Consider the following 13,749-nt stretch of genomic DNA (forward strand, 5'->3'; position numbering starts at 1 on the left):
CTTGTTCGCAACGTTTCCTGCTGGACATTTCTGTTGAGAGGAAAAGAAAATGTACCTCATCATAAGCCTTGGTTCTCAGCTTGTAATTTCTGGCGTTGATTGGAAGGCTGTAGTTGCTGCGTTGAGGTTTGGCGTGCTGTTGTCTCATGTTTTCAATCAAGCAAACCATGTCTCGAAAGAATGGCAAACTCGAGTATACATACATATACATGTTCTGCCGGCTGAACATTTCTTGCCATCGCAGGAACAACAACAGGAACTGGTAGAGCCATCCAGTCAACGAGATAGCCAACTTCTATCAGTCAATCACTGTCCTTGCACCCACTCTGTTGCCCATGGCCCATATGCCGCCAGGATCACCCGGATCGGCCATGAATTCCAGAAACCATCATGTTCAGGTCCAAGAGATCAAGAGCCAAGACCCCGTCGAGTGTACCAAGATCATTGCTGCCAAAACGTTCCAGGGCCAGGGCCACGACCTCACGAACAGCCTGGAGTCCTATGCTGCTCGAGCTCAACCAAACCAGCGTCTCGTAAAAGCTTTTGGCATCAAGAACTCCTTCGTCATACCTGACAGAGAAGGTTCGCAGAAGTTTCGCGCACTCGTGGAGAAAAAGCTTCATGTCAAAGAGGACAAATGGAATGCATTCGCCGCAGCTGCAAGGTCGATCGCGCTAGAGCAGGTCTCGGGAGAGGAGGAGAGTCGAAGTTTGTTCGATGTCGTACAGATGCTCAGTATCAAGATGGTCAGGAAGGTCATTTGGGACGTGGACCAGGAAGAGAAGGGTATCGACGACCAGTTGCGTATCTTGGCGAGGGAGATCAACAAGCAGTGGCTGAAGTCGAAGAAGTATGATGACGAATTTGTGCAAGCTGGAGATGGCGTCGAAATGCCAGATGAGCTGAAGCATGCATTGATGCAAGTCTTCGGCTGGGATGGCGAGGATAGAAAGGAGAATCCGCTCAACTTCATCCTGCCCGGTTACGAGACCATCTGGCGCGTAGTCCTCCGCTGCTTCATCGAATTGTCTGCTCGTCATCACCCGAACAGCAGTGGCTGGGTAACGGCGCTCAAAGACTTCCTCAACAATCCAACGCCAGAACAACTCGAGCATCGCACGGACGTGAATGGCGACCAAGTCTCCGCTCTCATGATCTCGCAAGAGATTCTTCGTCTCTATCCGCCAACGAGACGCGTCTACCGTCGATATCAGGACGAGGATGGAACGGCATACTCCATGGCGGCTGACATCGAAAGCATGCAGCGTGATGCTAGCGTCTGGGAAGGAGACCCACTGAAGTTCCGACCAGAACGCTGGATGAACATCGATCAACCACAAGGCGATGATAAGAGATGGCTTCCTTTCGGAGCGTCACCTTTTCGCTGTCCGGCCAAGCAGCGCTTCAATGTATACATCCCGTTCGGAGTGTCAATGATTGCAGTACTGACAGGTGCTCTGCTCGAAGTAACAGAGAACCGCTGGGAGTGTTCCGGTGAAGCGCTTCCGGACGTTGGCGTCCCACTTGATACCGACAGAGAGGGGTACCAAGGAGCCGAGTTGCGCAAGATTAGAAGTCAGGCATAAGACGCCAGTCGTGATTGACAGACGTCTCCATCACAGCGGCGCACTCCTCTTCCGGAAACTCGACTGCATCTCAGCCAAAAGCATATTTTGGATCTTCTCCAACCTCGCATCAGCCTTCTCGTCGCTTTCACCGGGCAGTGGCGAAGAGTAGGGCGCCTTGACCAAGGGCGCAAGATGCTCGAAATGCAATTTCGAAGGAGAAACTGCGGAGACGATGAGTGAGGTCACCAGGCAATTGTCCAAGATGGAAGACAGGTCCGGGCTTTGGAACTTGTAGTAGAATAGGTAGCAATCGATTCGTCCAATCCCGCCAGCTTTTCCAATCGTGATGGCATAGCTCGTGACTTCGCTGCTGCTTTTTGTTGAGATAGAACTCATGAGCCGGGCCAGGGTTTCAGCAATGACAGCTGTGAGGCCTTCGATCTGTAATGAGGCAGGTGTAAGCATTCATTACTTGCTCGCATGTAAACGATCATTGCATCGACGTACGATTTCTGGCTTCAGGTACCTGCCCAAATACTGTTCAATTGCTTCCCGTGCGGCTCCTGCGTCTCGCTTCACACAGCAATGTGCGACGTGGAATCTCCTCAAAATCTTGTCGATTGGCAAAATGTCTTCGTCGATGGGGTTTGTGCTCACACGCTGGTAGTGTGTGGTAGCTTTGACTTCGGCGAGGACAATTAGTCTATTCAAGACATCTTCTATTTCACGCCTCGATTTGTTTGAACCTTTGGCATCTCGCAGTACGGAGCTGATAGCATTTCCCATCCTGCCTTGGAGCAGTTGCATAAATCACGGGAGATGCTCCGCACACCTGCAGCGGTCGTGGCGTCTTGCTTTCAGACGGTGTCGCTGGAACGTGTGCGCTCCCGTTCGCCGCTCTCTGCCGGCAACGACCTCCCAAGCGTACCGGACCAAGCGTTCAAAACGTACATACAGAGTGATTGTTGGTTGAGATCGTCATGCTGTGATCTGGACGAGGGAAGTCTTTCGTATTTGTTGGTGTATCCTTGTCGACAAGGGATGCCGAAGACAAGGGCCAGTGTCCAATCATGGTGTCTCTTCGGGACGAGATCATACAGCGTCATTAAGAGCTGGGGACGGAGTAAGGACCGTCAGCCCGTTGCAGGTACAAAGCACTGCAGTGATCTCGCACGGCTTTCGAGATTCTTACTGTTGCTGCACGGCCATGGCGATCGCCGCACAAGACTTCATTCTTGGTGCGAATTGCAATAGCTTTTAATGTTTAGCACTTTTCCGGTCAACGTTTTCGAAGTTTCTGCAACTCGCTCTTCGCTCCGTTACATATTGACACACTCTTTCGATTTGAAATTGAGGCCGGCGATGGTGACGGCTAGCAGATTGCCATCCGCAGACCGACCAGTGACCTTGGCGCAGAAGTGGTCGTCCCACAGCGGCAGAGCTGCCGTCTCCGACGCGGTAGTTCAAACGCAAATACCATCAATGGAGAGTAGTCCGCGGCGTGATGCACCACTCCTCTCTTATGCTGAGGCGCCGAGCATGCTCAAATGCACCGGACCTACATCCTGCCCTTTGGATCGCGACCATTTTGACCTTTTCCCATACGAAGCTCCTGCTACGGCTGCGGTGCACACGTGCCTTTGTCAACTCCAGCCTCGTTGGCTAATGCCATGGAAATGCCTCCAGAGCTCGTCCTCTTTTGCGTTCATGCTCAGAGCATCCTTCGTACACGTATCAGCAGTGTCATCATTTTGACGCCGACGACCAGGGCATTTGAATGGTATCGGCGTAACAAAGCGGCACAGCAGTAAAAGAGGCAATGATGCTGGGTGGCCCAAGAAACGCCGCATGGGAAGTTGAGCAACACTCATGGTCTCCACGAAGATTTCTTCGTGTTGATAAGCACTGCCTTCGGGGTCGCGATCCTGTTTGAGCCCAATCCCCGACACTCAGCCTCGCCTCTTGCAACTGCCATTTTGGCCATTTCAGAGTCTGGTTCCGTGCTCACCCATCAGCCCTTGAATGGATATTGCTCTCGTAACCTTCGACCAGTCCAGTAGAATGCCAGAGGTGCCGGCATCAAAGCCGTAGCGATGAAGCCGAATACGCTCATACCCCATCCGTATCCAAGTTTCTCGAACAACTTGCTCACGAACAGAGGCACAATACCGCCAATCATGCTTCTAAGAAAGGAACCTGCCGCAAGAGCGGAAGCGGCGTTACTTTCGTAGGCTTCGGTGTAGTATGTCTGAACACTGTTGAAAATGCTGGCCTGGCTCGCGCCGAAGAAGACCATGAATACCAAAGGCACAGCCCAATGGTAGCTTTTCTCCACTGTCCAGCCGAAACCAAATAGTGCGATGGGCAAGAAGACCGCTCCTATATTAGCTAGAGGGAGACGATATTCTGGCTGGCCTTGATCATCATGCTTCTCGGAGAGCCGGTCGTAGATCTTGTCGATAAATGGAACGACAATCGTGAACGCTGTGATTGCGAAACCAAACGCAGGTGCAAGGTATGCGAGGCCGACCTGACTTTTGCTGAATTCGTAAGGTGGCTGTGTCCATATGGTGTTGTAGGAAGCGTAGAGCGAATACATGGTGCTGAAAATCAAAGCTTGGTAGATGGACATGATCAACACAATGGGCTGTGTTCCTAGAATCTTGACAGCACGAGTGCCGTTGCCTGCAATCTTTGCTGGGATAGACTCATTGTTGACACCTTCGACGTAGTATTCGGTTTTGGAATCCTTGTTCTCCAGCTCCGCCTTTCGCTCCTGCAAGATCGTAATGGCCCGAGTCTCGTACATGAAGAAGTAGGAGACGATTGTCGTCAATGCGGCAAGAATGAACATCAGCCAGGCCAGAGAACGCCAGCTCATTCTATCGACCATGGCACCTCCTAGCGCCGGGCCAAGCGAAGGTGCCAACAGTGGTGCGATCATATACACACCCAACACCTTCGCTCTCTCATGCGCCTCGAACATATCAGCGATCGAACCTCCACCATTTCCCACGCCCACAGACCCAAAGAGTCCAGACAGCGTTCTGAAGACAATGAATGTCGCCATACTCGGCGCTAACGCACAGGGTATTTGGAGCACAGTGAAAGCTGCAAGGCAGATGAGGTAGATCAGCCTTCGACCGAACGTCTCGGACATGGGAGCCAAGAACAGAGGTCCGACTCCAAGCATGCACACGAAGCCTGTTTGGTTGAGCAGAGCGATCTGTCTTGACACGCCAAACTCTTCTGCAACCAAATTCGATGCTGGTGCAAAGATACTGGAAGCCATAGGTAGGAAGAAGGCCGTGAGTGTGATCAAAGCAACCACGGTGTATTTCTTCGAAAGTGGCCATTCTCTTGGATTCGCGGAATCCTTGTCGTCGAATTCGACCTTCTGGGAACGGCCGTGGTTTTCTTGATTTTCATTGCGACTTTCTTCACGCTCGAGCAGAGGCTGCCTCTCATCGTTTCGTGGCGGAGGCATGATGTGGCGAATGGATGAAAGTAGAGAGCAAGAAACAGTGTGAGAGCAGGCGCCGAAGTTTTGACGCGTTGGAGGCAGGAGCGTGACCAGGATCGGACTGCACTCCGGTTCTTGATGACGAGCGCATTACGGGACATCAAACTCTATCGCAATTCACGCACGCACGCGTCGAAGATCTGTATCATTCAGGTGCCGCATATGCTCACAAGAACAAGGCAAATCGTGGAAAGCTCGAAGCATTCTGGATTTGAGAGTTTGATAGACAGCTAACTCGCACTCATGCATCCGCCAAAATGGTATCCGCCGCCTTCTCGCTCATAACCAAAATCGGCGCCGTGATAAACACGCCAGGAATCTTAGGAAAGACACTCGCGTCCACCACTCTCAAACCATCTACACCCTTCACTCGGAACTTGCTGTCCAGAGGCGTGTTCATATCATCATCGGCGCCCATGGGCACCGAACATGAAGCATGATGTCCCCATGCACGGTCTTTGATATACGTGCCTAGATCCTCGTCGCTCGTGACTTCAGCACCAGGGAAAAATTCTGTATACTTTGAGCCTCCAAGGACAGAAAGAGGAAGCTGGTTGTATTTTTGAAGCGCGGATCGGGAAAGCTTGAGAGCTTGAATCATGGCGTTGAGATCGGCTTGGTCGGCTCCGTTGGTGGTGGTGCCGGTGTCGAAGTAGTTGAAGTCGATTTGAGGGGGATCGAGCGGATCGGCGCTGCGGAGCGTGACGGTTCCTGCAGTGTTACGAGTATGTGCCTTTAACGTGTACCAAGAGTAACTGCCCATTCAATTAGCTCAGTGGCCTCTTCGTGTGACCGGCCCAACGCGATAACTTACAAGTTGTGTTGATCAAGAATGTGATTGTACCATTCTGGGAAGTAGCCTGTGAAGTTCGCCGGCGAGCCAAAAATGAACATGTCGACATCGGTAGTAGGAGCATGGTCGGAGCGCTTGACCATGGTTGCTGCAAGGCCATTGGTGGCATATACACCTCGCTGAGCTAGGATGTAAGGACTGTTGACCCATTGCTTGTAGCACTTGTCGTGATCTTTAGCATCGAGCGTGCAGCCGTCGAGGATCGCGAAGTCTTTGTCATGCTGGACGTTCAAGCCGATCTCGTATCGGTCTTGCATATTGGTGCCGACACCAGGGGAATTGACAAGGACTGGAATGTCGAACGAGTTGAGTTCTTGCTCCGGACCAATACCGCTAAGCTTGAGAAGCTGTGGAGTGTTCTAGAAGTTGTCAGCCATCAGTGGAACAGAGACAACAGGTTTGGCCGACACGTACGTAGGCACCTCCGGAGAGAATGATTTCCTTGCTCGCCTTGGCTGAGCCCCGAACACCACTACCGCCACTGAGAGGACTGGCCCTGTACAAGTAGCTACCCGACAGGTATTCGACGCCCACGGCTCGGGGCTTCTCACCGGTAGTATCGAAGTCGACCTTGGTGACATAGGTGTTGGTGCGGACAGTGAGAGGAAAACCGCCAGCGACAGTGTCTCTAATGAATTCCTTTACACCAACTCGCTCGCCATTCTTCATGGTCAGAGGGATGGGGTAGAAGCCTTGCTTAGAATCTCGCCCAGCTACCTCAGCATTTGGATTCCCGAGAAGGGCGTTCGTAAGGCCAACGACAGGCTTCAAAAGATCGATGAGGCCAGGAGTCGCGACTGAGGCTCCTCCAGCGAGTTGTTGAACAAATTGTAGATCACGGAGCAGAATTGTCGGATCCGTGGGCTCTGTAGGCAACCACTTCTTGACTTTGTCCAGGTATTGCTTCATGTTCGATGCGCTCCAGCTGTCGTCTCCTGTCAATGATTGAATACCATTCCAGTCGCTGTCATGGGCGGTGATCCAGATCAAAGCGTTATGCGTGACGCAGCCTCCGAGAGTACCTGCTCGCGGATAGAGAATCCCAAGATCTTTCGCTCCAGGTGGTGGAGTAAGTCCAGTGTACACTTCTCCATTGCCGATGTCGTAAACGTATTTAGGGTCCCGACGAGCGCGTTCTTGGTCTTTGTACTATAACCACTTCGTCAGTAAAGCTCACTGAAGCAGTTGGCTGTTACTTACGTGAGTGACATAGAAGTCCCATCGAAGCTTGGGGTCTCCAGAGACCAATGTCCTGGTAGACAGTCAGTTTGATCAGTTCTCCAGTGGTCGTTGCTGCGCGTACTGGAAGATTGGCACAGTCGTGTTCGAGTTGCCAGTCTGGTCATCACCAGCTTCGATCAAGAGTGTCCTGTGGCCAGCACGAGCGAGTCGACTCGCGAGTGGTCCACCTCCAGCACCACTGCCAACCACGATGTATTCAAAAGTCTCCTCTTGACGTGCCTCGTTCGTGGGCAGGGCTTGAGTCAGCGACAAGGCGCTCAGCAGAGCACCGATGCCTGTCGTCCACTTCATGGCGATGGAAGGAAATGTCGGGTCACAGTCTCAGAGGAGTTCTCAGGCTGGGCCACCTTATGTCTTGACCAGCTCGCTCCAGGCGCCTATGGATCTCTGACTGCCGAGCTCAGATGAGGCACTCTCGCCGGTGGCTGCAACAGCGATCTCATCCATTCCTGCGGCGATCACCCTACAGACTATAGTGTCATTGGTCTAGACAGTAGAGTGCAGCACAAGCTAGCACAGAATATCGCTATGTCCATAATAGGGAAACACCCGACTAGATTGCTTGCATTATTAGGGTATTCTAGCGTGCATTGCGATGAGTGCGTAGTCCAATGTCGTCGTATGCAGGGACGGCTTAGGATGCTGAAATGGTGGGTGATTGGGCGATGCTTGCGAGCGATGCCATTTGAGGGTACCGCCCTACACAACATGGCGCTGAGTGAGGCAGTCACGCCGAAAACAAAGGCAAGGAAGACTTCTAGCGAGGTATGTGGTTCTCATCTCGGTTGTGTGCTGCAGCCGAGACCCACAAAATGTCCACTTTGAGAGATGCTGCGCGCACGATCCGGTCCACTTCATGCGCGCAAACCTGGTCAGTTGGAAGCCTCGTGCCACTATCAAGAACGAGTCTCGTGCCGAAACCTGCTGTGTATGCGGCAAGCCTGAAATAAACTTCTGCAACGACACCCAGGTCTCCATAGCCTCGTCCACTCCGGCGAGTCAACGAAATAATGTGGGAGCTCGTCGTACACCATGATAGCTTTGTGGCGCAACGAAGGTAGAAGAATCCGTGCTAAGAAGACTTTCTGTGACTCTTGCAGGAAATCGCCTTTCGAAGTAGTGCTTGCTCAGATTTCGAATTTGGCGACCAAACCTGAATATGCCCGTATCGTCAGTGTCGTCTTGGTTCCGGGCATCCTAAAGTCTGTCATGAAATTTCTCACAATGTTTGAAGTGTCAATAATAAAGTTGTGATTCAGGAATCCCACAAAGACTAGGTCACTATCCCAAAGACTTCTCCAGATTGCCAAGCAGATCCTCGTCCCCGTCGTCGAATTTCTCGACCTTTTCCTCCTCTTTTTGGGCAGCGGGGGAAACTGGAGCCAGTGATTCTGCTGTCAGTGAAGCTTCTTCTGCTGAATCGACTTCAGCAGGCCTGGCTTCAGCAGACTCAGTAGTGACGGGCTCTTCGATCGTGGGCTCCTCCACGATGGGCTCTCCCACTTCCGGCTCCTCCAGCGACTTCTCCTCCGGCACAGTGTCCAATGTCAGTGGCGCAGGCTCTGCAATTGATGCGGCACTGCTGTGGCCTTGCGCGAGTGGGAGATCTGGCGAGCTCTCGACGCTTCGTTTGGCGTCAGGCTGAGTCTCGACAGGCTCGGTGACTGGTTCTATTGCAGATTCCACAGCAGGCGCTGCAGAATCCACGGGGTCTTCAACTGTCTTTTCTGTTGTCTCCGGAAGTGCAGGCTCGGCCTCTGTTGACGCAGTCGGAAGAGTCGGTTGCACGTCTTCCATGGACTGCGGCGCTCCATTTTCTTCGACTTTCGCAGGCGTCTGAGCTCCAGTAGCTGGCGCATCATCATCTTCTTCATCGGACAGCTCACCGTCCTCGCGGTCATCGTCATCTTCATCTCCCTCTTCATCATCATCGCCGGATCCTTCCTCGCCATTCTCGTCGTGCCTTTGCGCAGCATTCCTCGCAGCTTCCTCTACAGAAACGTCTGCCGTTGCCTCTTCACCCTTCGCGACGTGTTTGATCGTCTGACCAGGCTGCGGCACAATTTTCGTGGCATTTGGAACAATCGCAGTATACGTTGATCCGTCGGGATTCGTGAAGGTAACGCGCTTCTTGCCTCGCCCTGGTCCTCCCTTCTTCTTCGGCGGCGGTCTATTCCGTCTTGGCATGGATGGTTTGAGATGTTCGGCTACCATAACTCCCTCCTCGTTTGCAACACCTACGCCTTCGATAACAGTACCTAATCATCATTAGCAAGTGTAAAGGAAGTTGAAGCTGGAAGTCCCTACCAGGAGCAGCCAACACAGGTTTTACGTCTGCAAGCTCTGTCGATTCTGAAATCTCGCCTTCAATTGTCTGTCCTTCAGGTACAAGCACTTCGTACACTGCAATTTCACCGTTCGCGTCCGCCTTCTGCACTTTCGTCTTGCGCATAGGGACAGCAGCCAATTGCAAGTCTGGGCCATACAGACTAGGGAGTCCTCTGCGTCGCTTCGCGAGGAAATTAAAGTGCTTGTGTTCGGGTTCTAAGGAGTGTTCTGGCACAGGCTTCCACTTCTTCGCTACGTAACCGCGATCGTCACTGCTGGAAGTAGGCTTAGTATCTTCTTCGGCCACTTCGTCATCCGGCTTATCGTCGTCCGCATCGGCATCTTGTTTTCGTTTGGTGCCAACTTTGCCAGATCGTGCGAGCCGTAAAAGGTGCTGAGTCCAAGGAGTGAGGAGCTGAAAGTCCCGTGGCATTGGCGGCTCTCCCCATTTGTCGTCTTTGCTAGCTTCGATCTCTGATACTGGAGGGGCGAGCGAGACCTTCGCGAAGGTCTGATTCCATTGCTTGACTGGCAATCCCTCAAATACGTCGTTATCGGCGTTAGAGCGACCAGAGCGGTTGCTTCGGCCCGGTGGTCTATACTGTTCGATGGCATTCATGTTAGCTTTTCCTCACGGATCCCAAGTCGCACGCCAGGACCGAGCAAAGCCAATGAGAACATCCGCAGCTCTGATGACATTGATTCCAGGAACGGCGAAAGAATATTGTCTCATTGAGACGGAGTGCAAACGTTTTCGTGTATCACCAGGATCCACAGGCTCACAGGCTCGGGAGCATGCTGTGGCTGGTGTGTTGGCTACCAGGGTCGAATGAGGGGAGTCAGATGCGGGATGGGGCCAGATGTACAACGCATCTAGCTCCTCGTTTGGTGCGATCTCACGCTGAAGAAGAACATGGAGAGTTGACCTACGTACCGGAGCCATGATTGGAACGTGGTACGCGCCGGAGCACCGCGTGAGTTAAGAAGGCGCTTGTTGGCGATGGTTATGCTTGTAATGGGTACATATATGGTACAAGAAGTGTATGATAGTGGACCGATGTTGTACAAGTTTGATGCAGGGGAAGAACAATGGAGACGGCAATGGTGGTGAAGTGCAGCGCGTTCGCGTCGTGTGGTCTGCTCTCCCCAGAGACGATGCGCCCGGCCCTCAGCCCTCAGGCACATCGGCGTGTCGGACCCCCGCGGCGCATCGTCCACTCGACCCGGAAGGTCAAGCGCGTCGCCCGAGCGTCATCATCGAGACATGCTTCAGATCTCCAAAGAACCTCCATCGACCACATTGAGAGCTTGCGATAGCCTGTCCATTCTCACGCCACACAAGTACCCACGTCCTGTAATGAGCTACGCCATGTCAAGCCAGTCCGCATTGGAAGTGCGCTCGCTATATCGCCAACTCCTCCGACAGTCAAGACAATTCGCCGCATACAATTTCAGAGAATACGCGACACGGAGGACGAAAGATGCGTTTCGAGAACACAAGACGGTGACAGATCAGGAGAAAGTGAGGGAATTACTGCAGAAGGGGCAAAAGGAATTACAGATGTTGAAGGTGCGTAAGAGCGATGGAGATGTTTGGTCCCCGAAGCGATAGGAAAATGGCCGATGCTGAGCGCAGGGCCATGCTGCCAAGGGTCTCGTTGGGGCATGGCATTGACAACTGCTTACTTTCCTGCAGAGACAAACCGTGGTGAGCCAATTCTTCCAGCTCGATCGGTTAGTAGTGGAAGGAGGAAAAGAAGGCCGACAGAAGGGTGGCCGCAACGACATAGTCCGGCAGAAAGACCAAGGGTAAGTCAACTGTCTTTGGTAGTCTCCATCCGTGCTAACATTCATTCAGGTGGGACTGAACGAGCTTAATATTACGATAATAGACACAAAATCGGCACTTGCCATGTACAGTATCATCTGACTCTGCGGGACTTCGCTTGGTCGTCTCTGTATTCATCTGATCACAACCACTTTGCTTCATCGCTACCCAGCTTCTTTGGCATGGCCTCCCAACCAGGCTCTTTGCCATCTACACTCGCCGAATGTCGCACGGCGCTCAACTCTCCGAAATCGGTCTTTCTCGTCTCTAAGTAAGAGGAAATATCTCCCAGCGGCTCACATTCAAAGCCGTCTCGCCCCGGAAATTGGCCTAGACTTCGCAGATACTTCATCACACCTGCAAGACTTACACTTACTTCCCAGCTGCCTCCCTCGGTTGCCCTTCGATACAGTGCGGCATTAATTCCGGTAGCAAGAAGATATCCGGCTGCGTGATCAAGAGCTTGTACGGGAAGGGCACGAGCTGGGATACTCGGATCTCCAAAGTGTTCGGCCTCACTCACATTCATCCCGGATGCGTTCTGGACCATGCTATCGAAACCACGGCTGTTGGACCAAGGCCCTTCTCCATGTCCTTCGTCCCATGCGGACAAGGTGGCGTATATAATTCCAGGGTTCTCTTCGGCCAGCGCGCGAGGTCTGAAGCCACGAGCAGCCAGCGAGCCGGGTCTGTAGCTCTGGATGAATACATCAGCATCGCGTGCGAGGGAGTGCAATGCCTCAGTGCCTTCTGCCGTATCAAGATCGAGTTGTATTGTGCGTTTGCCGCGAGATACATCGATGTCAAGGCCAGGTAATGATGGAAGATTTGGTGAAGTCACCCAAAGGACGTCTGCGCCATGGGCTGCCAAGGTCTTACCAGCGACAGGAGCAGCGATGACACGGCTCAATTCAAGGACTCTTACGCCTCGTAGACACCGATCCGCTTTCATTGGAAAATGTTCCGGAATCGAATGAGGAACTTCACCCTGCGGACCAATTCTGTTTACTCGTACTGGAAAGCTGTGTCCTGCCATGATATGCCTCCCTGGAGCAGAGTTCTCCCATTCCTGATACGACCGCAACGCGAAAATCACAGCGCCCTTCTCCATACCCGCTTTTTCCAACTCTAGTGCTTTCCACTGAAGGGCCTTCTGGCCGAAGTCATCTTTTGTGGCTGTCTCCACATCAAGCCCGAGGATCTCGCAAGCCGCCTTTCGATGATTGAGGAAGTTGTCATGCACCCGCACGTAGCCATCTGCGGTTTTATGCAGTCCTCCCAGCGGTCCCCACAATGATGGAGCAGGTTTGCCATCGAGCAAGTAGTGGTGCTCAGATCTGAATTCGACAGCAGCGTGTTTCAGTGGCACACTGATCTTAGTGGGCTCGGTGCTTTGATTGATGTGAGAATGGACCAAAGCTGCTGACAGAGCAGAAAGGCCTAAGGAAGCTTGAGCGAGATGTCCGATCTTGAAGGAAGATGGAAGTGCTTTCTGATCCTCGCCGGGCAGGTCAAGATGGAGGAAATCGCGTGCTTGCGCAGGAAGACCAAGACCGTGCCATATGTAGTCTATGCTATCACGAGTCGTGTAAGCTGAACGATCTGGCTGGTCTTCCCAGTCGTATGGCCAAGATGTCATGATGTCGGTACTGCACAGAAAGCGCTCTGGCGTTCGAATCTCAGAGCATGTATATCGATGTGTATCTTGCCATCCGTTGTCCGACTGTGCCTTGTTCAAAATGCACTTCGCGAACTCGAAGACATTCGCTCTGTGCGATGTCGGCGCCAGCAATGTGACGCAAAGTGGAGACTCCGATGGGAGCCACGCTAGACCCGATTCGTTGCATGCACAGAGGTGAAACAACTTTTCGACGACGCGTTCTCGTGGTCGGTTGTGCCCGCTCTCCATCTATTCTATCGACTTCACCTCTTCCTCCTCGTCCTCGTCTGGTCTTGATGCTCTGCTCGCTGCCACTTCTCAGCTTCTCCCATCACGACATGCCGCCCCACCAGTAGCCTCCGCCACTCGCTAGAATCCGTCATATCCGCTCAGGAGGTCCTTCCCGCAATTGGCGTGGCATTGGCTGAAACTGCAAAACGTGGCGCAGACTGGATAGTACCATGCACCGAGGAAAGGGGCCAGCAATGCCGAACCATCATCTTCCAACATGCTGTGCACCGACTGTGCTATACGAGAACAGCAGCCAAGCTCCCGGAACCAGGAGCAACAAGGCGACCTCGTCGCACATGCCATGCAAGGGGCAGCACTTTCCTATTAAGCTCAGCTGACAAGCTCTGAAGGAATTGCACTATTGCCTCTAGCTTGGACTGCATCGCGTATTCGTCCACGTTTTGCGCGACTTCCAATTTTGATCACTATCTCCAACGCCTACAGCGCCTGTCACAG

At 52.7% G+C, this 13,749-nt stretch overlaps 6 protein-coding genes across 6 annotated transcripts; 1 reads left to right on the forward strand and 5 right to left on the reverse strand.

Moving 5' to 3' along the window:
* Positions 1 to 371: 371 nt before the first annotated feature.
* On the forward strand, positions 372 to 1,586 carry CKM354_000139000 (uncharacterized protein; the record flags this gene model as incomplete). Its single annotated transcript, XM_044796514.1, has 1 exon — positions 372 to 1,586. One exon carries the CDS (start codon positions 372 to 374, stop codon positions 1,584 to 1,586), a length of 1,215 nt encoding a protein of 404 aa, XP_044652449.1.
* Positions 1,587 to 1,616: 30 nt separating this feature from the next.
* On the reverse strand, positions 1,617 to 2,375 carry CKM354_000139100 (uncharacterized protein; the record flags this gene model as incomplete). Its single annotated transcript, XM_044796515.1, has 2 exons — positions 1,617 to 2,009; positions 2,076 to 2,375. The coding sequence occupies 2 exons, from the start codon at positions 2,373 to 2,375 to the stop codon at positions 1,617 to 1,619; spliced, it is 693 nt and encodes a 230-aa protein (XP_044652450.1).
* A 1,204-nt stretch (positions 2,376 to 3,579) lies between these two features.
* On the reverse strand, positions 3,580 to 5,055 carry CKM354_000139200 (uncharacterized protein; the record flags this gene model as incomplete). Its single annotated transcript, XM_044796516.1, has 1 exon — positions 3,580 to 5,055. The coding sequence occupies one exon, from the start codon at positions 5,053 to 5,055 to the stop codon at positions 3,580 to 3,582; it is 1,476 nt and encodes a 491-aa protein (XP_044652451.1).
* A 277-nt stretch (positions 5,056 to 5,332) lies between these two features.
* Positions 5,333 to 7,477, reverse strand: CKM354_000139300 (uncharacterized protein; the record flags this gene model as incomplete). The annotated part of the gene is made up of 5 exons (XM_044796517.1): positions 5,333 to 5,846; positions 5,906 to 6,303; positions 6,359 to 7,093; positions 7,145 to 7,196; positions 7,248 to 7,477. 5 exons carry the CDS (start codon positions 7,475 to 7,477, stop codon positions 5,333 to 5,335), a joined length of 1,929 nt encoding a protein of 642 aa, XP_044652452.1.
* Positions 7,478 to 8,467: 990 nt separating this feature from the next.
* Positions 8,468 to 10,133, reverse strand: CKM354_000139400 (uncharacterized protein; the record flags this gene model as incomplete). The annotated part of the gene is made up of 2 exons (XM_044796518.1): positions 8,468 to 9,444; positions 9,494 to 10,133. The coding sequence occupies 2 exons, from the start codon at positions 10,131 to 10,133 to the stop codon at positions 8,468 to 8,470; spliced, it is 1,617 nt and encodes a 538-aa protein (XP_044652453.1).
* Positions 10,134 to 11,484: 1,351 nt separating this feature from the next.
* CKM354_000139500 (uncharacterized protein) lies at positions 11,485 to 12,981 on the reverse strand (the record flags this gene model as incomplete). Its single annotated transcript, XM_044796519.1, has 1 exon — positions 11,485 to 12,981. One exon carries the CDS (start codon positions 12,979 to 12,981, stop codon positions 11,485 to 11,487), a length of 1,497 nt encoding a protein of 498 aa, XP_044652454.1.
* Between the last annotated feature and the right edge of the window lie 768 nt (positions 12,982 to 13,749).

Source organism: Cercospora kikuchii (assembly GCF_019650295.1).
Source record: "Cercospora kikuchii DNA, contig_00001, whole genome shotgun sequence".
Lineage (NCBI taxonomy): Eukaryota > Fungi > Ascomycota > Dothideomycetes > Mycosphaerellales > Mycosphaerellaceae > Cercospora > Cercospora kikuchii.